Source organism: Canis lupus, chromosome 15 (genome assembly GCF_003254725.2).
Source record: "Canis lupus dingo isolate Sandy chromosome 15, ASM325472v2, whole genome shotgun sequence".
Classification (NCBI taxonomy): Eukaryota; Metazoa; Chordata; class Mammalia; order Carnivora; family Canidae; genus Canis; species Canis lupus.
Window position 1 is genome coordinate 13644296 of NC_064257.1, and position 25831 is coordinate 13670126.

A 25831-nucleotide genomic window follows, 5' to 3' on the forward strand; every position below is an offset into this window, starting at 1 on the left:
CTAAATACCAGTTATGACCAGCATTATTTACTCAGTTCTATAGAGGAAACCAAGGACTCATGGAGGAAAACATGGAGTGACACTCAGAATTGTAACCGAGGGGATCCCACGTCCAACCTCTCTCCACAACTGCCCCCCCCCACATGTGTTACATGCAGAGCTGGTGCTGGGCCATGTACGGGAAAGAGGATCCAGAGTCTCTGGTCTGAGGCCAGAGAGGGTGGGAAAGTATCCACGGAACTCAGGAAAGTTGAGAGGCATGGGTAAAGTGGTTACGTGTCCTGGGGTTTGGAGAAGAGCCAAGGATTAAGGGGAAAAAAGGAAAGAAATCTGACCACACAGGTTGTGTAATGCATCTCCTGTTGCAAGGTCAGCCACAGGAGGAGGGCATAGGAATAATAAGGTAGATAGTGAGAAACAGAGCAGAAGAGGGAGGCCCCTCAAATGCTGCCTTCCAAAGAACTCCTCATGAAAACATCTTGGTCTCCATTTTGAATTATGAGCTTGGAGTGGGTTTGGAGGGAGAAAATCAGGAACAAAGTAAGGCTGAGAAATTAAATTGTTCTCCTCAAAAAAAAATTGTCCTCCTTAGATGCATATTCACATGATCTCCATGAGCTGTAGCCCCCACCCATCTCCCAAGAACTCTTCACCTGGTGAACTCCTACTCACCCTTCAGGGTCCTATTCTTGTTTGTAGTTTTCTCCTTCCCTGGATGGGCCCAGTCCACTATTCATGGTTTCAGAACAGGCCTTACCAAGTTTTCCTGTACTGCCTTAGTTTTTTGCTTTACCTCCCAAGCTGTGAGCTCAGGAAACATTTGTTGAGTGCATCAGTGACTGACTGAATGAGCATTCCTGGGAGGAATTCCCAGGAATTCCTTGGCAAAGGACACTTTACCCTCCTTATAGAAGGAGAATCTGAGGCACAGAGAGTGTGATTGCCTGGCTTCATATGTCCTGAGCGAGCCCTGAGGCTGGGCCTCCTGAGTGTGAGGCCAGTGCTCTGCCTGCCGGCACAGTCAGCCCAGGACACAAGTGAATGGTGGACTGGGACAAGTGTGGGGAACAGTGCAGAGGAGGCTGGGGCAGACAGTATGGAGGCCCCCTGATTCTAATATCAGTTGGCCCTTCAAAGGCGATTTTCCTCTGGCCACATCACTTTAGCTCCCTGTTAGTGTTCTTTTCTCAGAAATGGGATAATCATTAACCCAAGCACACCCCCTGAACATTTGGTAAACTAGGCTGTAAATTTTTTGCAGTCACGGTTCATGTCTGTTTTGCTGGCCACTGTGGTCAGGCACGTAGCTCACTGCCAGGCACAAAATAGGTGCCCCTGAAATATTGATGAATAACGAGGAGAAGGGCAAGTAGGAAAGTACCTGGGCATTATCACTGTCTGCTGAGAAAGCTTTCTTCTTAATGATTCCTAAGATGGATCCTAAGATGGACTCAATGAACTCTGGAATCCCAGTCTAAGCTCTGCCCTCACCCTTTGCTCCCCCTCCAGGTGGGCAGGGCCATCCTCCCCTCATGGACTAGGCCAGGTGCTCAGAGGATTTCAGCAACAGTCAGGGAGAGTCAGCAAACCACTGGCCCCTGAACCATGAGTGTCTCTCTACTGAGCCTCACCAGACCCCTGGACACTGTGTCTGGGTTCCTGCAAGTCGCCTCCCTGCTAGGCCTGGCTCTGTTGCTGCTCAAGGCAGCACAGTTCTACTGGCACAGGCAGTGGCTGCTCAAAGCTATTCAGCAGTTCCCGTCCCCTCCTTCCCACTGGTTCTTCGGGCACAGGCAAGAGGTAGGAAGGGGCTGGACTGGGAGAGGGAGGGCAGGGCGGGATGGGGCTTTTGGAGCTTCATCCCAGTCAGTAGATCCATCCCGCAGAGTCTTTGTGGGAGACCTGCACAGGGTTCAGGGGAACATCCAGCTTATCTGCCAGTTCTTGGCTCCTCACCCCAATTCCAGGAGCTCCTCAAATTTAAGGTAGCCTGTGCTGGTGCCATCAAGTCTGTCTGATCCTCCTTGTTTAGGGAGATGTGCAGGCTGTGGTGTAGCCCTGAGCCTTGAGAAGAGTAGTTGTTCCTTCCTGAGTCTTCCCCCTCCAGGCTGAGCAGCCCCAGCTCTTCTCCCAGACACACTTCCTGATGCTTCCCTGCCCTAGCCACTGAATCCCATCCTCTCGTCCTGGTCATGGCTGGCCTGGGAATATACAGCACTGCGGTCATGGCCAAGGGAGAACATAGACAATAATCAGGTGTCAGGTCACAGGAAAATAGGCTCACCTACTGGATGGGGGGGTGATGTCAGTCAGGTGCAGGGACCAACTGATTTGCTATGCCCGAGATTATGGGATGTTCCATACTAGTGACTTCAAGGCTAAAACCCCAACAAGTTGTTGGAACACATGAGAGGAAGTTTCCAGGTTGGGGCAGGGAAAGAGTACTGACAGTGAGTTGCACCAGTAACCGAAACGGTTTCCCTCCCAGTTCCTACCCCAAACCCTGGTACTGTGAACTCCTTGGGCTGCAGATGACACCCTCTTCCAGTACCACAGTGACAACCACAGGGCTGATCCCTAAGAGATTCCTGAACAGGCTGTGCTGTGAAGAGGAATAAGCAGCTAGAGGCTGCATTGGAGACAGTGCCTACTCTCTACCTTTGTCAAAACCGGTCCCGCAGAGGGGGCACCAACAAGGGGGGAGAGCACGTGAGGAGGGAGGCTGTCTAGTGGTGTGTTGGAATGAAGTAGCCAGAGGTGTTGCAGAGGAGGAGGCCAAACAATTACAAAAAAAGTGAAGCCAAAGACAGAAACTTCATGTCAGCCACAGGGAGACAGCCAAAGGCCACTTTCTTCCCAAAAACTGTTGCTTGAATGATTTCCAGAGTCTTTGTCCATTTTGAGAAATTGTGACCTTTTGTCACAATTCTGAGCTAGGATTCAATTGAACAACCACTAAAATTTCCTCCACTGCTGTTCCCATTCAGTGGATGGTATGGAGAGTCAGTAAGCAGACAAGTTCATTTAGGTAACTCATGTTACTCCGCTTCGGCCAGCTGAACACAGAGTGCAGCCAAATTTTCTTGCTCTTGCAAATCTGAGACTTTCTTTACTCAGTACCTCTGTTATTGGCTAAGCCAGGAGTAGATTGCCACATGTAGTAGGTTAAAGCTAATCTTTCAGACCAGGTGACAAGTGATAAGTGGGACAGGGAAGCATGTGGGCTCAGAGCCAAGGTACTTAGATTCTATCCCAGCTCTGCCACTTACTTCAAATGAACTTGCTCTGTGCCTCTGTTTCCTCATCTGCAAAATGGGGATCATGATGAGGAGTATAGCCTCATGGGAGATTTACTAATCTCTGAATGTTGCCTGGCACAGTTACACTCTAATTTATAAAACTTGAAGGTCATAGTAATGCTCATGAAGGACAAACATGTTCGTAGGTTAGCAAACTTGCTGCAGTAACTAGGGCTGAAATCGGTCAGAATTATGAAAGAGGAGCACTTCCTTCACAGTGTGCAAAATCCATGACCCAACAGTCCTTTCTGACCCCGGGTCATCCCTTCCGCCTCAGGCACAGCCTATAGCACAGCCTACAGCACAGCCTACAGCCCCTGACGATGGAGTGCCTGTGCCACCCCTTTATTTCTGTCCACTGTTTCTCCTGGTTTCTCATGGGGACATTTTTAGGGTGGCAACACACCCAGAAGGATCCATGTGAGAACAGTTATAATGGAGCATTGCCTGCATGAGTGGCCACAGCCTGAATAAAGTCCAGTGTACACGGAGTATTTGCCTACAGGGCTACCATGAGCACATTGTCTACCAGAGTCTCACCGGGCCCTGGCCAGCCCCGTTCAGGCAGAGATGGAAGTCCCAAGAGGTTTTCTTGAGGGCCGTCAGATCAGTGGGGGTCAGAATGACCCAGAAAGAGGAAGAGCCAAGCAGAGCACTGTTTAGCTCCATCGGGACCCCAGAGGAACTATTGACACTCCCCAGGAGCAGGAGTTTCTGGAAGCTTGAAGAGTAAGCAATCAGACAGAAGGCAGGCAACTCTGCTGAAACAGGATCCCCCGGAAGCCTCTGCTAAACAATCTTGAGAGGATCCTGGAGGATGAGGTAACATAACTTTGACATAAGAGGCTCCCACTAGGGGCACCTGCTTGGCTCAGTGGTTGAGAGTCTACCTTTGACTCAAGTCGTGATCCCCGGGTCCTGGGATTCAGGCCCGCATCAGGCTGCCTGTAGGGACTGTCTCTCTCTGCCTGTGTCTCTGCCTCTCTCTCTGTTTGCTCAGTAATAAATAAATAACTCTTTATATATAGGCTCCCACTAGGGAGTCCCTGCACTGCATCCAAGGAGAAGGGTGGTCCCAGTGATGGAAATGACCTGAGAGCTCAGAGTAGCCTCCTCAAGTAACTGGAGGACACTACTCAGTGTATGGACCAAGGATGTCCCCCACCTCCACTCCCACTAGAACATAAGTTCCATGAATCTGGATCCTGATCAGAGCTAGCTCATCAGACAGTTCCAAACTCCTAATCACTGCCAATATCCAGAACTATTTCCATAGGGCCATCCTGCCCTCTACCACCACTCCAAGCAGTGGACATAATGAGAAAGTAAGGTTTTGTTGATTTGTCTCTCCTTTGGTACAGTTCCAAAAGGGTCGGGAGCTGCAAGAGCTGAAGAAAAGGACAGAGAAATACCCTTGTGCCAGTCCTCGTTGGCTATGGGGAAGCAGAGTTAGCCTCGTAGTCTATGACCCAGACTACATGAGGATGATCCTGGGGCGATCAGGTGAGAGCTAAACTTCTCTTCAGTTGGAGTGGCCTTTCCCTCTTAGATGCATTCCTGGTGCACTGTGACAGTCCAGGAGGGACCGCTGCCTCAGTCCATCAATATTTGAACCTCTACCTGTGATCCTTCCAGCCTAAGAGCCAGCGGCGGGCCAAATAGTCAATTGGAATGCTCAAACATCTGTGAGAATTACACTTGACGGGATGAGCACTGGGTGTTATTCTGTATGTTGGTAAGTTGAACACCAATAAAAATTATTTTATTTATTTTTTTTAATTTATTTTTTATTGGTGTTCAATTTACTAACATACAGAATAACCCCCAGTGCCCGTCACCCATTCACTCCCACCCCCCGCCCTCCTCCCCTTCTACCACCCCTAGTTCGTTTCCCAGAGTTAGCAGTCTTTACGTTCTGTCTCCCTTTCTGATATTTCCCACACATTTCTTCTCCCTTCCCTTCTATTCCCTTTCACTATTATTTATATTCCCCAAATGAATGAGAACATATAATGTTTGTACTTCTCCGACTGACTTACTTCACTCAGCATAAACCCTCCAGTTCCATCCACGTCGAAGCAAATGGTGGGTATTTGTCATTTCTAATAGCTGAGTAATATTCCATTGTATACATAAACCACATCTTCTTTATCCATTCATCTTTCGTTGGACACCGAGGCTCCTTCCACAGTTTGGCTATCGTGGCCATTGCTGCTAGAAACATCGGGGTGCAGGTGTCCCGGCGTTTCATTGCATTTGTATCTTTGGGGTAAATCCCCAACAGTGCAATTGCTGGGTCGTAGGGCAGGTATATTTTTAACTGTTTGAGGAACCTCCACACAGTTTTCCAGAGTGGCTGCACCAGTTCACATTCCCACCAACAGTGTATGAGGGTTCCCTTTTCTCCACATCCTCTCCAACATTTGTGGTTTCCTGCCTTGTTAATTTTCCCCATTCTCACTGGTGTGAGGTGGGATCTCATTGTGGTTTTGATTTGTATTTCCCTGATGGCAAGTGATGCAGAGCATTTTCTCATATGCATGTTGGCCATGTCTATGTCTTCCTCTGTGAGATTTCTGTTCATGTCTTTTGCCCATTTCATGATTGGATTGTTTGTTTCTTTGGTGTTGAGTTTAATAAGTTCTTTATACATCTTGGAAACTAGCCCTTTATCTGATATGTCATTTGCAAATATCTTCTCCCATTCTGTAGGTTGTCTTTGAGTTTTGTTGACTGTATCCTTTGCTGTGCAAAAGCTTCTTATCTTGATGAAGTCCCAATAGTTCATTTTTGCTTTTGTTTCTTTTGCCTTCGTGGATGTATCTTGCAAGAAGTTACTATGGCCGAGTTCAAAAAGGGTGTTGCCTGTGTTCTTCTCTAGGATTTTGATGGAATCTTGTCTCACATTTAGATCTTTCATCCATTTTGAGTTTATCTTTGTGTATGGTGAAAGAGAGTGGTCTAGTTTCATTCTTCTGCATGTGGATGTCCAATTTTCCCAGCACCATTTATTGAAGAGACTGTCTTTCTTCCAATGGATAGTCTTTCCTCCTTTATCGAATATTAGTTGACCATAAGTTCAGGGTCCACTTCTGGATTCTCTATTCTGTTCCACTGATCTATGTGTCTGTTTCTGTGCCAGTACCACACTGTCTTGATGACCACAGCTTTGTAGTACAACCTGAAATCTGGCATTGTGATGCCCCCAGATATGGTTTTCTTTTTTAAAATTCCCCTGGCTATTCGCAGTCTTTTCTGATTCCACACAAATCTTAAAATAATTTGTTCTAACTCTCTGAAGAAAGTCCATGGTATTTTGATAGGGATTGCATTAAACGTGTATATTGCCCTGGGTAACATTGACATTTTCACAATATTAATTCTGCCAATCCATGAGCATGGAATATTTTTCCATCTCTTTGTGTCTTCCTCAATTTCTTTCAGAAGTGTTCTATAGTTTTGAGGGTATAGATCCTTTACATCTTTGGTTAGGTTTATTCCTAGGTATCTTATGCTTTTGGGTGCAATTGTAAATGGGATTGACTCCTTAATTTCCCTTTCTTCAGTCTCATTGTTAGTGTATAGAAATGCCACTGATTTCTGGGCATTGATTTTGTATCCTGGCACGCTACCGAATTGCTGTATGAGTTCTAACAATCTTGGGGTGGAGGCTTTTGGGTTTTCTATGTATAGTATCATGTCATCGGCGAAGAGGGAGAGATTGACTTCTTCTTTGCCAATTTGAATGCCTTTAATGTCTTTTTGTTGTCTGATTGCTGAGGCTAGGACTTCCAGTACTATGTTGAACAGCAGTGGTGAGAGTGGACATCCCTGTCTTGTTCCTGATCTTAGGGGAAAGGCTCCCAGTGCTTCCCCATTGAGAATGATATTTGCTGTGGGCTTTTCGTAGATGGCTTTTAAAATGTCGAGGAATGTTCCCTCTATCCCTACACTCTGAAGAGTTTTGATCAGGAATGGATGCTGTATTTTGTCAAATGCTTTCTCTGCATCCAATGATAGGATCATATGGTTCTTGGTTTTTCTCTTGTTGAATGATGAATCACATTGATTGTTTTACGGGTGTTGAACCAGCCTTGTGTCCCAGGGATAAATCCTACTTGGTCATGGTGAATAATTTTCTTAATGTACTGTTGGATCCTATTGGCCAGTATCTTGTTGAGAATTTTTGCATCCATGTTCATCAGGGATATTGGTCTGTAATTCTCCTTTTTGGTGGGGTCTTTGTCTGGTTTTGGAATTAAGGTGATGCTGGCCTCATAGAACGAATTTGGAAGTACTCCATCTCTTTCTATTTTCCAAACAGCTTTAGGAGAATAGGTATGGTTTCTTCTTTAAACGTTTGATAAAATTCCCCTGGGAAGCCATCTGGCCCTGGACTCTTGTGTCTTGGGAGGTTTTTGATGACTGCTTCAATTTTCTCCCTGGTTATTGGCCTGTTCAGGTTTTCTATTTCTTCCTGTTCCAGTTTTGGTAGTTTGTGGCTTTCCAGGAATGCGTCCATTTCTTCTAGATTGCCTAATTTATTGGTGCATAGCTGTTCATAATATTTTTTAAAATCGTTTGTATTTCCTTGGTGTTGGTAGTGATCTCTCCTTTCTCATTCATGATTTTATTAATTTGAGTCTTCTCTCTCTTCTTTTTAATAAGGCTGGCTAATGGTTTATCTATCTTATTAATTCTTTCAAAGAACCAACTCCTGGTTCTGTTGATCTGTTCCACAGTTCTTCTGGTCTCGATTTCGTTGAGTTCTGCTCGAATCTTTATTAACTCCCTTCTTCTCCTGGGTGTAGAATCTATTTGCTGTTTTTTCTCTAGCTCCTTTATGTGTAAGGTTAGCTTTTGTATTTGAGTTCTTTCCAGTTTTTGAATGGATGCTTGTATTGCGATGTATTTCCCCCTTAGGACTGCTTTTGCTGCATCCCAAAGATTTTGAACGGTTGTATCTTCATTCTCATTAGTTTCCATGAATCTTTTTAATTCTTCCTTAATTTCCTGGTTGACCCTTTTATCTTTTAGCAGGATGGTCCTTAACCTCCACGTGTTTGAGGTCCTTCCAAACTTCTTGTTGTGATTTAGTTCTAATTTCAAGGCATTATGGTCTGAGAATATGCAGGGGACAATCCCAATCTTTTGGTATCGGTTCAGACCCGATTTGTGACCCAATATGTGGTCTATTCTGGAGAAAGTTCCATGTGCGCTTGAGAAGAATGTGTATTCAGTTGAGTTTGGATGTAAAGTTCTGTAGATATCTGTGAAATCCATCTGGTCCAGTGTATCATTTAAAGCTCTCGTTTCTTTGGAGATGTTGTGCTTAGAAGACCTATCGTGTATAGAAAGAGCTAGATTGAAGTCACCAAGTATAAGTGTATTATTATCTAAGTATTTCTTCACTTTGGTTAATAATTGATTTATATATTTGTCAGCTCCCACATTCGGGGCATATATATTGAGGATTGTTAAGTCCTCTTGTTGAATAGATTCTTTAAGTATGATATAGTGTCCCTCTTCATCTCTCACTACAGTCTTTGGGGTAAATTTTAGTTTATCTGATATAAGGATGGCTACCTCTGCTTTCTTTTGAGGACCATTCGAATGGTAAATGGTTCTCCAACCTTTTATTTTCAGGCTGTAGGTGTCCTTCTGTCTAAAATGAGTCTCTTGTAGATAGCAAATAGATGGGTCCTGCTTTTTTATCCAGTCTGAAACCCTGCGCCTTTTGATGGGGTCATTAAGCCCGTTCACATTCAGAGTTACTATTGAGAGATATGAGTTTAGTGTCATCATGATATCTATTCAGTCCTTGTTTTTGTGGACTGTTCCACTGAACTTCTTCTTAAAGGGGAATTTTAAGAGTCCCCCTTAAAATTTCTTGCAGAGCTGGTTTGGAGGTCACATATTCTTTCAGTTCCTGCCTGTCTTGGAAGCTCTTTATCTCTCCTTCCATTTTGAATGAGAGCCTTGCTGGATAAAGTATTCTTGGTTGCATGTTCTTCTCATTTAGGACCCTGAATATATCCTGCCAGCCCTTTCTGGCCTGCCAGGTCTCTGTGGAGAGGTCTGCTGTTACCCTAATACTCCTCCCCATAAAAGTCAGGGATTTCTTGTCTCTTGCTGCTTTAAGGATCTTCTCTTTATCTTTGGAATTTGCAAGCTTCACTATTAAATGTCGAGGTGTTGAACGGGTTTTATTGATTTTAGGGGGGGATCTCTCTATTTCCTGGATCTGAATGCCTGTTTCCCTTCCCAGATTAGGAAAGTTTTCAGCTAGAATTTGTTCAAATACATATTCTGGCCCTCTGTCCCTTTCGGCGCCCTCGGGAACCCCAATTAAACGTAGGTTTTTCTTTCTCAGGCTGTCGTTTATTTCCCTTAATCTATCTTCATGGTCTTTTAATTGTTTGTCTCTTTTTTCCTCAGTTTCCCTCTTTGCTATCAACTTGTCTTCTATGTCACTCACTCGTTCTTCCACCTCGTTAACCCTCTTCGTTAGGACTTCTAGTTTGGATTGCATCTCATTCAATTGATTTTTAATTTCTGCCTGATTAGCTCTAAATTCTGCAGTCATGAAGTCTCTTGAGTCCTTTATACTTTTTTCTAGAGCCACCAGTAGCTGTATAATAGTGCTTCTGAATTGGCTTTCTGACATTGAATTGTAATCCAGATTTTGTAGCTCTGTGGGAGAGAGGACTGTTTCTGATTCTTTCTTTTGAGGTGAGGTTTTCCTTCTAGTCATTTTGCTCAGTGCAGAGTGGCCAAAAGCAAGTTGTATTGGGAAAAAGAGAAAAAGAGAGGAGAGAAAGAAGGAAAGAAAAGAGAAAGAGATAAAAGGAAGAAAAAAAAAGAAGAAAAAGAGAAAGAAAAGAAAGGAGGAAAAAAAGGGGGTGGAAGAAGGAAACAAATCAAAAAGCAAAAAAAAAAAAAAGAAGAAGAAGAACCACGGGGGAGTATCTTCTGATTCTGTGTACTTTAAGTCCCTTGGCTTCTCCTGGAAGTTGTCAGTCTAGCTGGTGTTCTGGGGGAGGGGCCTGTTGTGCTGATTTTCAGGTGTTAGCAGTTGGGGGAGCTGCTGTGCCCCTGCCTGGTGCAGGGCTCAGTGGGGGTTGTTTACCCCGTGAGGCCGCAGGAGGAACAGCCCCAGTGGCGGGGCCAGCTCTGGAAACCTGGATTCAGCCCCCGCAGGAACTCCGGAGCTCTCCGTCTGCAGGGCCTGGAGGCTCCGGGGCGGGGCCGCTGATCTGCTCAGCTGGGGCAGGAGCGTCCTTGCTGTCCTGGGCCCTCCCGGCCTCTGCCTGCCCGGGGGGAGGCCGGATCCTGGGCTGTGTCCCGGCGCCCTGTGCTCTGGAGCCTGCGCTGTTGGATTCGCGCTCCCGGGCCGCGCAACCCCCTCCGCGGAGCCGCCCCCGAGCCCCCCGAGCTGCTCCTGGAACCGCGCAGCCCCCTCTGCACGGAGCCTCTTCCTCTGCCCGAGCCCCTCCGAGCTGCCCCCGGGTCCGCGCAGCCCCCTACGCGGAGCCGCCCCCGAGACCCCCGAGCTGTTCCGCCCCGCAGCCCCCTCCGCGGAGCCGCCCCCGAGCCCTCCGAGCTGCTCCGGGTCCCGCCGTGCGCGCTGCAGCCCTTAGGGAGCTCGGCGCCCTCTCCCCGGGGCGCAGGTGCTGTTACTGTCCCAGGGAACCCGAGGGCATCCTCGCCCTCCTGGGTCCTGCTCCCACTCCCTGGAGCCCCTTTCTGCCCGGGAAGGTTGGTGCAGCTCCTGCTTCTCCGGGACGGGGCTCTCCTGTCCTGGGGACACTCGCCCCGGCCTCAGCCCGGCTCCTCGCGGGGCCCCTCCCCCTTGGAGGCCTTTGTTCCTTTATTTCTTTTTCCCCGTCTTCCTACCTTGATAGATGCGCGAACTCTTCTCACTGTAGCATTCCAGCTGGTCTCTCTTTAAATCTCAGGCCGAATTGATAGATTTTCAGGATAATTTGAAGGTTTTCTAGGTAATTTGGTGGAGACAGGTGATTTGGAGACCCTACTCTTCCGCCATCTTGCTCCTCCCCCCAAAATTATTTTATTAGAAAAAAGAATTACCATATTCTTTCTCTCTCATTTCTTTCTGTCGTTCTTTCTTTTGCTTTTTCCCCTTATTCCTTCTTACCGTTTTCTCTCCTATGCCTCTATCTTTATTCACCACAGTGGTGTGATCCTAGACTGAAGGAAAATTCCTATCCATGATGCCTGGGGTGGACCCGCACACCCGAGCCATTGCCTCAGCTGGGATATAGGAACTGAACCATCATTTTAAAAAAATCACCATAATACTACCATTCTATTTGCACCGAGGACAGAAGATAACTTTCTCACAGATTCAAATTTCTGCTCCACGTGGCTTTGCTATGGGACACTTAGTCTTCCATCGTGTGCCCAAAATGACTATCAGGAGAGAAATAGAGTCCAGGTTGAGAGGCAAGAGGGAAGTGGCTTGACACAAGCTGCCAGCTGACAATCATCAACAAGGAATGGAGGCCAAAGATCTAGACCACAGCTGCCTTTGGGGCCAGCCTGAATTCCTTGGTCACCACCAGTTTGCTGTCATGTCCTTCTTAATTTTCAGACCCAAAATCTGATGGCTCCTACAGACTCATGGCTCCCTGGATAGGTAAGTGCGTTTAGCCAGGACAATGGTCCACCGTGTGCGTAGAATTGCCACCCACTATCCATTTGGCCCAGACTAACAAGGGGACACCAGCACCACAGTGACTCCACTCAACTCTGAATTGAGCCCCATTCTCTCCTTATAAAACCCTCACCCCCTCCAAATGGTGCTGGAGCCCTCTGTAGCTCAGCTTCTCCCAGGCTGAGAGAAAATCAGCCGGACTTCTGACTGAAGACCTTGTACGATCCATCTCCCTGCTCTGTTCAACCTCCATGTCACAGCTGTCATAACCACTTCCTGGCCTCAGGCTTTGGGAAGTCCCCTTCTTAACATGCACTGGCCCTTCCTGCTTTGCAAAAGATGCCCTTCTTCTGACACCCTGGGTTCCTCCCAAATTATCCCTGGATAACTCGGGCAAGGTCCCTTCCCACCCACCCCCAAACACACTGTGGTCCAGGGTATGGTTTGCTCCTGCTGAATGGAGAGATATGGTTCCAGCACCGGCGGATGCTGACCCCAGCCTTCCACTATGACATCCTGAAGCCCTACGTGAGACTCATGGCTGACTCTGTCCAAGTGATGCTGGTAAGTCAGTCGAACACTACCTCACCTGCACACTCACACCCACAGCACAGTTCACAAAGTCCATTCTCAGACAGCTGTATCCTTCATAAATGCATTAGCGTGGCCCCTGGAATCACTCATTACACCCTGCAATGAGACAGAGCCCCCGGAGGGCGGATGGGACAGGAAAGCACCCTGGCACCCACTTTCATCCACTCTTTGCTCCCTGCCCACAGGAGAGAGAAACACGGTGGAGGCAGGGTCCCTTCTCCTCCCACTTGCATGTCTTTGGCTTGGATAGGAAGAGTATTCAGTACCCCCAGAGGATAGGACAAGCCGCCCCTGGCTGGCCTGGGCAGTAGCAGCTTCAGTGGCAGCAGGGACATCCCAGGATGTCACTCAGGTGGTCTCCTGGGTGAGATTGAAGGCTTATTTTTTTAAGATTTATTTATTTATTCTTGAGACACACAGACTGAGAGAGAGAGGCCGAGGCATAGGCAGAGGGAGAAGTAGGCTCATGACAGGGAGCACGATGTGGGATTCGATCCTGGATCCCAGGATCACGACCTGAGCTGAAGGCAGTTGCTCAACCACTGAGCCGCCGAGGCGTACCCTGGACTGATGGATTCTACATGGATTTTAGCTACTCCCTGGAGGGAAATGCAGATCAGGTCTCAACCCCCAGGGCTGGGTCCTGCCAGAACATCACCTCTGAGCATGACCCTATTGCTCATTCACTGTACTCAGCTGACTTTTCCTGAACAAGAGGAATTGTCATCCTTGATACTCCCCTCTTAGGAACCCCTGTACTGGCCCCTTAACCTTTCTCTTGCCTCGACACTTGTTCCCTAAATTTGGACCTTATCCATTTTTCTGTGTAGGTCATTCCTAGGGCAGAAAAGATTCCCCCTTTATCTCCTGAGAGACAATGTCTACAGTCTGCTAAAAAGTGGTTATTGCCATAACTTATACTGAAGTCAGCCTCAAGAGATCATTCTTAATAAAATAACAACAGTTTCTGAGAAAATACTCGACATATCACAAATATTCGGCTCTATGGTTCGAAATCGATGAAACACAGCTGTTTTAGAAAGTGAGGACATGTCATCAGAATATGTGGAGCAGCAGAGAGAGAGCCTAGCCTCATCAGCATAGGCCTTCCAGAGGAGTAAAGAAGGATCAATGTGTCCCCTCTACACAGGACAAGTGGGAGGAACTCGTCACCCAGAACTCACATCTAGAGATCTTTGAACACGTCTCCTTGATGACCTTGGACACCATTATGAAGTGTGCCTTCAGCTACCAGGGCAACCACCAGGCAGACAGGTCAGTGAAATGCATAGCGGCAGGGTCCTATTTCCTACCAACTGGTGTGGACTCATCTGGAGGCGGTTCCAATAGTTGGGATGTTTACCAACCCAAAGAGCCACATTCTGCAGAGAGCCCCGGTCTGACACAGTCAAATTCAGCCCACGCCAAACCTGCATTAGGCACAGACCCTGACCCCTGCTTTAGGGAGAAGTCTGGCTGCCCAAGTCCCTCATAAATGGCTGAGGGTCTCTGGGGCATAAGACAGAAATATCAGATGCCTAGGATCACCTGCACCAATGACTGAGGAAACCTCCACCCACAGCCCCACTCCACTCCAGTTCAGATGCCTCCCTCCACCTCGACTCTTCTGCCTCATCTCCCTTCAGGAACTCCCAGGCCTACATTCAGGCCATTCGAGATCTGAACAACCTGGTGTTTGCCCGGGTGAGGAATGTTTTCTACCAGAAAGACATCTTCTACGGGCTGACCTCTGAAGGCCGCAGGAACCACAAGGCCTGCCAGCTTGCCCATGAACACACAGGTTGGACTCTGCCCTCTGGGCACCTCTCCTCCTTCATCAAGCAAAGGGATGGGCCCTGACGCCTCAGGCAGAGGCCTGCCCCTCACTGCCCCTCCAGAACCTGGGACAAACCCATTCTGGATTCCCACCTAGTGTACCTGTTAGGGTGCCAGATGCAATGCAGGAAGCAATTGCATCACAACATGGGTGAAGGTTGAACGAGCGCCCCTGCCAGCCACATTCAAGCAGAGCCTTCTTGGGCTGTGCTGCTGAGGGGAGGGCTTACATGCAAATACCTGGTGCTAGAGCTCTCACCCTGGCATGCACACCCATTGCCAAACTCCTCCTGACTCTGGTGACACTGTAACTGGGGCCCCAGGGGCAGGTGAGCTTTATGGCTGGCTATGTCTGGGCACCCAGAGCTCTCAACTCCACCTGGGAACACTGTTTGGGCAGACCGAGTGATCAAGCTGAGGAAGGCTCAGCTACAGGACGAGGGAGAGCTGGAGAAGATCAGGAACAAGAGGCACTTGGACTTCCTGGACATCCTCCTCTTTGCCAAAGTGAGTATGGCAGGGGAAGTCTGAGCATTTGCCCACAGGAGCAGAACAAGGGTGCCATCTCAAAGTCTGCCCTCTCTCTGGGTCTTCCCAGATGGAGAATGGGAGGGGCTTGTCTGACAAGGACCTGCGTGCAGAAGTGGACACATTCATGTTTGAGGGGCATGACACCACAGCGAGTGGCATCTCCTGGATCCTCTATGCTCTGGCCACACACCCCGAGCATCAGCAGAGGTGCCGGGAGGAGATCCAGAGCCTTCTGGGGGATGGTGCTTCCATCACATGGTGAGTGCTCATGAGATAAAGGGCCCTGCCCCCTCGACTAGGGAATACACTGGGTGCCAGGGCCTTACCTGCCCTTCAAGATAGCTTGGTTTAGGGAGCACCTGGACCAGATGCCCTACACCACCATGTGCATCAAGGAGGCACTGCGACTCTATCCACCAGTTCCAGGTGTTGGCAGAGAGCTCAGCAAGCCCATCACCTTCCCTGATGGACGCTCCTTGCCCAAAGGTATGGCCTCATAACTCTCACTCCATAAGCACTCCTGGGGGACTCATGGGATGTCTGAAATCCACATGTCCTGGGTCAGTTCTGAAGCTCTGTGGCCCCTTTATTTTCCGCAGTAAGTGGGAACAAGGTTATAGTTGGGATGAGGTTGTAGAATACTTGACACAGCGTTGGGCCACATTCAAAGTTATATATGAATAGTGAAAGGGATTATAGAAGATGGAAGGAAAACAAGAGTGAAGAATTAGAGAGGGAGACAAAACATAAGAGATTCGTAACTCTGGGAACGAAACAAGGGGTAGAGGAAGGGGAGGTGGACAGGGGGATGGGGTGACTGGGTGAAGGGTACTGAGGAGAGCACTTGACAGGAGGAGCACTGGGTGTCATACTATATGTTGGCAAATCGAACTCCAATGAGAAAGAACTAAAAAAATAAAATAAGTGAAAGTTCCCCTTCATACCTAGAGAGAATATTCTCTATCTGTTCATTCTCGAAATAACATGAAAAATGTGTCCTGATTCTTAGATGTCAAAGGTTAAAATCCTAACTTTCTATCCTTCTTCACGACAAACATTCAAGCCCCGAGAGTTCCATCATTTTATGACACTATATTCCTCCCATTGATGGCACTGATATTTTGTGAGTTTAAGCTGTATATATCCTATTCCTGACTCCAGGAACACAACTCCTGAAGGATTTCTGTCTTCATTGATACCCCTTTTGGATATCATACAGATTTGATGTAGTAATAGGATAACTCCTTGATGACAACTGCAAAATCTATATACCTGGCAGTTAAAATAATGACTCAGGGGCCCTGAGTGGCTCAGATGTTGTGTGTATGTCTTGGCTTAGGTCATGATCCTGGGATCCTGGGATGGGACTCCCTGCTGAATGCGGAGTCAGCTTTTACTTCTGACATTCCCCTGGTCATGCTCTCTCTACTCTCTCATGTAAATACAGAAACATTTTGTATAAAAATAATGATGACTCAGTACATTGCACCTTCTCTACCAGGAGATGTTGGCTTCAGGAAGGGGCTTCAGAAATAGCATACAATTCTAATTCTCATGATTTGAGTGCCAGAGAGGGAAAGAACTGGGGCAAGGAGAGTTCTTCCTCCACTCTTACGGAGTTGAGTGCATTAAACATATCAGGAAATCCACTCTCATTCTTCAGATGGCCCATTCCCAGGGAGCCCTCAGGTTGATGGAGAGAGCAGCTGGTGACCACATCTGAAGTCCCTGCCATGGTCTAGTCTACCTTTTAGCTCACCTCTGCTCTGAATCCCAGCCCTGCCACATCCCAGCTGGGTGGTCATAGGCAAGTTGCTCAGCCTCTCTGAGGCTTAGGTGCTCATGTGAACAATGAGCATTGGGCCTTCCTTGGAGGGTTGTTGTGAGATGGATTAGTCAATGCATATTCCCCTAGAGCTCATGGATGGTACTTGGTAAATGTGAGTTGTCCCTTGAGCTGCTCTCTAACATAAGCCTCCAGTTCTTTCTGCTTCTCACCCTGGTCTGGATATCTACTAATCTGGGCACATGTGCTGTGCCATGTCTGCCCCACCTCTCCTGCTACACTATCATTCCCCTGAGAGTGATGAGAAGCAACTCTCATAGTAGCTGCCAAGCTGTGTGAGCAAGCACCTGGCCCCGCAGGCAGGTATAACCATTCTTCTCTCTTCTGCCCCACAGGATTCTTAGTCTTGCTCTCCTTTTATGCCCTTCACCACAACCCGAATGTGTGGCCAAACCCAGAGGTACAATGGCCTTGGGAGGATGGGATGGGGGAATCTCTGCACACCAATCCTTCCTCCTGTTCCATTTCTGGGTGTGTCCTGAGGTTGAGAGGAAGAAGGAGCTGGCCCCACGTATCCTGATACTGGGGTTGCTATACAGGTGTTTGACCCTTCCCGCTTTGCACCAGATGCCTCTCGACACAGCCATGCTTTCCTGCCCTTCTCAGGAGGATCAAGGTGAGGCACTTGTACTGGGATGGGAGGAGAGGGTTGTTTACTAGGGACATTCCTAATGTTTGAGACTTCCTACATTTCCATGGGTGTTGCAGATATGCCCTGACATGTTGATGTGCTGGGAAAGAGGTGTGTGTCTCTGTGTATGAAAGAAAGTTGGTAATCACTGCATGCTATGGAAACTTTGACACATTGGTCTCACTCAGTCTCCAGCCACAATTCAGTGTCAGTGGCTGTTCAATGGCTCGAGGCATTCTTGTGATTTCTTCACTTTATGAGGATGACTTTACAGTATTGGACATTCTCACGTGTAGTTTTTAACTGTTGTCAATTAGACGTCAGGATGGTATCAAAAGATTTCTTTTGCACACATTCTGAAACCAGACCTTCTCCCCACTCAACCCCTATACTGCACCATTGCCTAGGTGCGTGTGTTTCCATCCTCAGTTGCCTGCATGTCTGAAATATTTAAGCCTACAGAGGAAAATATCCTGCAATCTCTTAAGGGCCTCAGAAGTATTCAACTTGTGACTACAGTATTTTTGCATGTATTCAACAGAATTTTGGACTACATAGAAATGATAATGAACACTTGACAGTTTTCTAAGTCGTGAAATCATTGCATATGATCTGGGCTCTACATACCTGAATTTTACACTTTGAGTCCAAAAGATGGGTAGAGAGTCTCAGGAGAGGGGTAGACACCTCATATCCTAGCTTAGAACTAATGGAGATTTTGTTTATTCCTTTCTGCTTTCCTATTCAATTCAGTAAACATCATTCAATATCTAAGACTAATCATTAAGCCTGACTCTGTGCCAAGCCTATGCTATGAGATGTGATACTGCCCTTGCCTCAGGGAATGCTCAGTCAAAAAATGAATGACTCTACTCAAAAAAGTCATCATCTATTGATTCTTTCTTTCCCTCACTCATTTACTAATTGACCGCACAGTAGCAAGTTCCTCTTCTGGCACTCTCCTGGTCTGGATAATGACATGTCCTTGAGTAAAATACCGTGTGATTCAGGGTCCACGAGTGAAGAGGCATAGCACACAGGGGTGGATGTGTGTGGGGGGGGTGTTCATGAGGACATACTGGCCTTATCTTAGACTTGAGAATACAGCAGACAGAAGTGGAGGGAGAGCATTCTCCTGGATCTCCTCAGCAGGAGCTGAGCTGGGAGACAGCTGGACAAGTGACAGGTGACTGTGTGAACAACCCTGAGAGGGCTTTGATGCCAGGCTGAACCTTGTGAACATGCCTACCTGTGATGGAAGACGTGGGAGGCTAAGAGCATGGGAGGGTGGGGCATCAGGAGAGGGATAAGAGGTGGAGACAGAAAAGTCCAGGTGAGGCGGTAGCTGAACGATTCACTTTTGGAGTAGAAGTGGTTGACTGAGGGGCCAATGGGAAGGTAAGAGTCTGGACCCAAACTGGAAGGCAAATGGCACAGCAGCTTGAGCATCCCTAAGGCTCTGCCCCTACAGGAAGCTTCCCTGTTGACTTCCTTACCCAACTCCATCCTGTCATTTCTGTGAGGATCTGGATCCCTGTGTGCTCATGGGATATGGTTAGGACCTGAAGTGTGGCCCAGCCCACCCCCTCTGGTGTCTGGCCTGGCTCCACATTGTGAAACCAGATATGGCTGGTGCAGAGAGCAAAGAACCTAATGATTAACTGTTGTAGTGATCACTTGACTTGGCTCTGAGGCTCAAAGTGTTGACCCTCCTGTAACAGGGTTTCAGGCCTGCTGAGAGCAGAGGTAAGAGGAGGAGCTGATCCTGGAAGAGAGTAGGCTTTTGTCAGAGGTCAAGGGGAGAGTGTTAACAAAGCAAGGCTTGGGGTAGAGATGTGCATGTGTCCAGGGAAGGGGATCAGGGCTGGGCCCATGCAGGCTGGTCCTGAACGGACTGTTCCTGGCAGGGGCTTTGAGGCCACTCCTCACTTCCTTTTCCCTCCCTGACCCAGGAACTGCATCGGGCAGCACTTTGCCATGAACGAGTTGAAGGTGGCGGTGGCCCTGACCCTGCTCCGCTTTGAGCTGGCACCAGATCCCTTCAGGATCCCTGTTCCAACCCCAAGAATTGTGTTGATGTCCAAGAATGGGATCCACCTGCATCTCAGGAAGCTCCTCTAACCCTTGTGGGAACAAGGATGAGCCCTGAGGGCCTCCTGCCTGCCATTCTGTCTTCCTGTCAGTCTCTCCTGTCTGCTGGTTTCTGCTCACTTCCTGCTTCCCCTCTGCCCACCTGCCAGCCTTCCTGCTCTCCTGCTCTTGCACATGAGATTGTCTGCACTTCTCTATCTCACCCTTTTCCAAGATTCCTTCTGTTAGTCCGTTATCATACTCCGCCGAGCTGTCGCTCTGATTGTCCACGTAAATTGGCATTAGCTACCTGCCCCTCAGGCTGTGTGCCCTCTCCCTGTCATTGTTTCTTGTTGCCTGCTTGTCTGTCCCTATAATGTTTTCTCTTGCTGCTTTACCATATTACACAAACTTAGCTCCTTCAAAGAGCACAAATTGATAATCTTGTGTTTTAGGAGATCAGATATCTAAAATGAGTCTCACTGGGTCGCAACAAAGGCACGTAGATGCCCTAAGGCATAATCTCTTCTCTTGCATTTTCCATCTTCTCAGAATCTACTCTCAAGGCTATTCAATGAGGGGACTAAGCCTCCTCATTTATCATGGAAATACACTTTTCTTCAATTCAACTGAGTCAGATGTTAACGATACCTGTCAAATTTTTAGTGCAACAACTAGACTTTTGTTTAATTGAACAGAGGTATGCCAGCCAATCTAAGTGCACCCATAAAGCTAGACATGTCAGTCCACCTTTGGTCCACTTGGCATTCACACATTCCCTTACATCATACTTCGTCCCTAACTAAGTAAAATAAAGTCATGCTTCTACCAACTCAGCTCCCTATGATTGAAACTGTGTAGTCCCTTTTCCCCAACAACAAAGCCCAAGTTTTTGGAGAGTCTTCTCTCTTCTCCCCAAAAAGCTGTAACATAAATGCTATGATGCAAAGTTAACTGTTAGTATTTGTGTTACATTTGACATGCAGGTTATAAGACAAGGAAGGAAAAATCTGACCCACATACCTACACATGCATAATCATACTCGTAACAAATAAGGGGAAAATGCTAGAAACCACTACACTCCTTATTCTATAACCTGTGACATAGCCACCGTTAGCATTAAACACCCTTATTCCATTAACCATTTCAGAGTTTATTTGCCCTCTGAAAGCACCTCAGCCAGTTTTGATTTTGTTTTGTTTTTTGTTTTTGTTTTTGTTTTTTTGCCTTGTACAATGACCCAAACCTTCACTCTTGAAGGTTCTGGGTCATTCCCAATCTAACCTCAACTGCCCTGTGACATTTTCCCCTTTAATGACAGGACATGGTAGTTCTAAAAGATGCTCTATGTACTTCCTCCACTCCAAGTAACTCTTGTTTTTCTTGCCTTTGTTGCCTAGGAAACTGCCAATTTCCCCGTTGGTAATCAGGATCAGTCTAGCATAGTAACTCCTGAAATCAGACCCATGAGGAGCCCAATGTGGCCAGCAAGTGTATTCATGTAGTCATTCTTGTGTCTCCTGGTGGAAGCACTTCTGCCTTTGAAAGTAAGACCACTAGGGCCATGGAGCATATGGTTGGAGTGAAAATTCCCTCAAGTGTTGCTAATCCGATCGCTAGGCATAATCATGAGTGGTGCTGTTCCAATTTCCTTCCCTGAATCCTCGATGAGTGAAACCTGTCTATGGAAGAAACAGCACCATATATTGTACATTGATTTAAAGCATATACAGCATCCTGGAGAGCCTTCCTTCAACCCTTTAAGTTATTGCCACCTCGCTGCCGCTGTATACCCAAACCTACTCTGAGGTTATTTATCTGGTTCTGGAATGCAGAACTATAATGGATATACCATCCCCAACTGGCTAAAAAGACTCGGTAGCATAGAGGGTTTTGATGGCACCGGCTCCATGGGCATATTCCCATACGTCCCTATTCCAATGGTCAGTCTCCCATTTTTCAGTGTTCTCATTGTAAAGGATGACAGGCTGTAACTTATGGAATTCACTTTCCTTTTACTTCATACACATGCAGGCTGATCTCCGGGCTTTGTTTCATAAATCTGAGCCCTACCTAAAGCCTGTGGCTACATGTCAGGATGATCTTCAATGCAGACATAGAAGCTTGGATCAGTTATCTTCTAATTCAGAGAATTGCTTTTTTTTTTAAGATTTTATTTATTCATGAGCGACTCACAAAAAGACAGGCAGGGACATAGGCAGAGGGAGAACCAGGTTCTATGCAGGGAACCCAATGTGGGACAGGATCTTGGACTCTGGGATCATGCCCTGGGCCGAAGCCAGATGCTCGGGCACCAAGTGGCCCTCGGTCTGAGAATTTTAATCCTCCACATTACTCTTTCCTTTCCCCACTCTCTCCAGTACAACATGAATATCCAGTCACTCTTCTTATGCTCCTTAGTTTGACTAAAATGTTTCAAGCCATCAAATATATACTGACCAGAACCTTCCCTTTAACAAGTCTCTGATTACCAGTATCACTGTGATGTCCTGTATATTGCAACATCAGACTCTGAGCGACGAGTGTCCTCTTTACCTTTGGCAGTTGGAGTCATCAGTGTCTTTCCAACTAATCCTCTTGAAGCACCAATTCAAGAAATCCAGAGTCAATTCAGAGAAATCATTAGGATTCTGTTTCTCGTAGAACCATTCCTGGCACCAAAATTTACCTTAGTCAGAGTTCTACCAGAAAAAGAAAACCATTAGAAAAGAAGCTTCCCCAGGGACAGGAAAAAGAAAAAAAAAAAGAAAGGAACAACCCGACAGACCCAGAAGTACAATGTATCTGAGCTCCAATTTCTGACCACCCAGTAGCTTTCTTATGTTCTCCCTGTGTTCTTACTGAGCAGCTTAAGTAAGAAAGGGGAGTAGGGGACGAGGCAGTGTTCATTCCAAGTTGATGGGATGCCTGACTGAGTGAGGACACAGCAGGAAAGAAAAGGGCAGGGAAGGGTCATGTTCAGGCAGCACCAATGGTCTGGGAAGTGTCGGGCAAGGAAGGTTGGTGCCCACTCTGCAATCCTCGGGAGGAAGAAATTAAACACACTTGGGGTCATGGTATTTGTAGAGGAAAGATGATCAGGTCATGCACAGCCTGGGAGGTTCCCAGAGGAGGCTGGCAGATAAAAGGAACATGCATGGACCTCAGCTCCCCAAGCTCGAGATGCAGGCCCCAGTACTCCTTCCCACATGGTGCCTGAGCTCTTTCTCTCAGGAAGCCCTACCCTCTCCTGGAATGCTGACACCCTCAGCTATACCAAAATTTAGAGAAGTCAGGCTCACAGATGTACAGGAAGCCGAGGAACAGTCCAAACCAGAGTGGGTGGCATAAGAGAACTGGCGGCCCAGGACACAACTTTGTCCAGATTCCCTGTCTACTGCCTCAGAAATGTGAGAGAATACCAGGCCCCTCCAGAGCCCACTGTACCAGCCAGGCCCTAAGTCCCTGGTCCCGAGAGAGAAGGGGCTACCCAGGCAGATCCTTGGGAAGTCCTCCTGTCCTCTTCCAGCCCCCCTTAGACAGTCATGGTCTTAGTCCCCTCTCCAGTCCCAGAGCTACCACTCTAAGCCCAAGCCACCCTCTTCCTGCACCTACGTGAGCTCGATAACCTGCTTCTACAGGTTCCTGTCATCAACCCTCCATCTATCCTGCTCTCACAGATGTCTTTCTATGCTGTAAAGCTGTTGTCCTGAGACAGAGAGAGAGAGAGAGAGAGAGAAGCACCAGCTTGCCGTGCAATGTAGAAATCTGCTCAGTTGGGCCCCTGTTATGTCGTTGAACTCAGTTTTGAGGACCTACTATGAGGAGGACATGGTCCAGATGTCTCAGGGCATGAGACAGACCTGCTCCTACCCTTTATTCTATGGGGCAGACAGATGCAACTAAACAATGAAGGAACATGAACACACAGAGCAGGAAGTTCTAGGCAGGAAGCAAGCATGGCGTCAGGAGAGAGACTTCAGGGGAGGCTGATTAGAGAGGGAGATGGAGGATGCCTTCTGGTGGGAGAGGACATTTGAGGTGAAAGATGGAGGCTGACAAGGAGCTGGCAGTGCAAAGAGCAAGGGAGAGCCTTACGGGTAGAGCAAACAGCAAGTCAAATCCTGGGGCAGGACAAAGTGTGGAGCATCCAGGAGCTGCCACTTGGTGGGACGGTGGCCTGAGAAGATGCTGGAGAGGCAATCCAGAGGATGGTGTGTGCTCTAAGATAAGGCGCTTTAAAAATGTAGGTAGACAATATATGAAAGCATGGGCATCACCATGTCAACACAAGTAACCATTCTACACAATAAGTGATAGTCAGGCATGAGGAAAACTGAAGTAGAAACTTGAGGTCCTGGTCCTACCTGTGGCATTTACATTCTTTGTGACCTTGGGAACTTCAGCTAACTCCCTGGGCCTTAGTTTTCTTGTCTAGCAATTAAGGTTAATAAATTGTACAGTAGATATGAGTGCTCCCTTGCAAATCTTGAGGAGACATTTTTGAGGCGATACCATGCAGGGTACTCGGTCAGGAACCTCACTTTCTCGGAATCACTTATATCTCATTCCAAGTAGAGAGTTGTGCTACACAATGTGTCCGTCCAAAACAAACAGGGTAGTTCTGTGCCTTCACTTGAATGGGAAAAGCAACCAAATATTTAAGAATCAGAAGCTGTTGCCTGGGATGTGCACTTCTTATAGAGGTGTAAAAGTCAACACGATGTGATGCATTGCATCAGCATCCAACGCAATGTTATCAGTCCCAGAAACAGGTATGCCTGGTGTTCTCTACCTGCAGGAGTCATCTCTTCAAGCTTCCACTTTCGGGACTGACCGTGCCCACTCCTCTGCCTTCTTGTGGCCTGTTAATGGAACCAAGAAGCATCCAGGAATAAAAATACTCTTTTCCCTTTAAAATGTGGCAACTCTATGAAGTCATCAAGCTAAAAGGATATACCAACTGGGGTATTGGATTAAGTGTGGCTGATCTCATTGAATCCATTTGAAAAATCTCTCCAGGATTCATCCAGTGTCAACAGTGGTGAAGGGCATTTATGGTATTGAGAACGACGTCTTCCTGAGTCTTCCGTGTATCCTGAACACTCGGGGCTTAACCAGTGTGATCAATCAGAAGCTGAAGGAAGATGAGGTTGTCCAGCTCAAGAAAAGTGCAGATACCTTGTGGGACATCCAGAAAGACCTAAAAGATCTGTGAGCTTCTAGGCTGTAGAAATTTAAAACCATGATGTGATTAACTGTGAGCCTTTAGTTTTTCATCCATATACGTGGATCACGGTTTGCTTTTATCTTCCTAAATATGTGAATCTGCGCTCACAGAATCAAAGCCCATGCTTGGTTTAATGCTTGCAATATGAGCCTTGAACAAATAAAATTAACTATTGTAGTGTGAAAAAAATAAAATGTGGCAACTCAAACTGAATCTAGTCTCTTTGAGACTGTGACCAATGGGTCCAATGTGATCCTATTTTCCTCTGTTTATTCGTCAATCAGTAAGACTTCACTGGGCATCACCACCAGGCACAGCCCTGTGACCCATTCTTTAGAAGCATAAGGACACAGGTCGCTCTGTTACAACCTTCAAAGGCTCCTTGGTTGGTCTGTCTGGATACCAGATAAATGGGAAAGATATTGACTGGTGGATCAATGTTGACCATGCCAGCACAACTTACTCAGACTTAAGCTCAGACTCTTATTCTTTTTTTTTTTTTTCCTAAGCTCAGACTCTTAAATTGTCCTCCTCAGATGCATATTCACAGGATCTCCATGAGCTGTAGCCCCCACCCATCTCCTGGGGACTCTCTATCTGGTGAACTCTTACTCACCCTTCAGGGTCCCATTCTTTTTTTTTTTTTTTTTTTTTTATTATTTTTTTAAACTTTTTTTTTTATAAATTTTTATTTATTTATGATAGTCACAGAGAGAGAGAGAGAGAGAGGCAGAGACACAGGCAGAGGGAGAAGCAGGCTCCATGCACCGGGAGCCCGACGTGGGATTCGATCCCGGGTCTTCCAGGATCGCGCCCTGGGCCAAAGGCCGGCGCCAAAGCGCTGCGCCACCCCGGGATCCCAGGGTCCCATTCTTGTTTGTAGTTTTCTCCTTCCCTGGATGGGCCCAGCCCACTATTCACTCTTTCAGTACAGGCCTTAGCAAGTTTCCCTGTACTGCCTTAGTTTTCTGCCTTAGTTTTCTGCCTTGACCTCCCAGAGCGTGAGCTCAGGAAGCATTTGCTGAGTGCATCAGTGACTGAATGAATGAGCATTCCTGGGAGGAACTTGGCAAAGGAATGTTTACCCCCGTTACAGAAGGAGAATCTGAGGCACAG

General features: G+C 47.2%; 1 protein-coding gene across 5 annotated transcripts; it reads left to right on the forward strand.

The window, feature by feature from the left end:
* The first annotated feature begins 1527 nt into the window (after positions 1-1527).
* LOC112642533 (cytochrome P450 4A11-like) lies at positions 1528-24928 on the forward strand. Of its 5 annotated transcripts, none has more exons than XM_035699052.2 (13): positions 1528-1800; positions 4661-4802; positions 11914-11958; positions 12413-12540; positions 13721-13845; positions 14217-14371; positions 14807-14913; positions 15005-15195; positions 15290-15423; positions 17119-17183; positions 17323-17399; positions 18508-18600; positions 19367-20316. In XM_035699052.2, exons 1-13 carry the CDS (start codon positions 1606-1608, stop codon positions 19533-19535), a joined length of 1626 nt encoding a protein of 541 aa, XP_035554945.2. In that variant the 5' UTR covers positions 1528-1605; the 3' UTR covers positions 19536-20316. The 5 variants fall into 5 exon arrangements, with proteins under 5 accessions (XP_035554945.2, XP_025275980.3, XP_025275981.3 ...); XM_035699053.2 differs by lacking the exon at positions 1528-1800 and adding an exon at positions 3929-4121; XM_025420195.3 differs by lacking the exons at positions 18508-18600; positions 19367-20316 and adding an exon at positions 24287-24928.
* Positions 24929-25831: the final 903 nt, after the last annotated feature.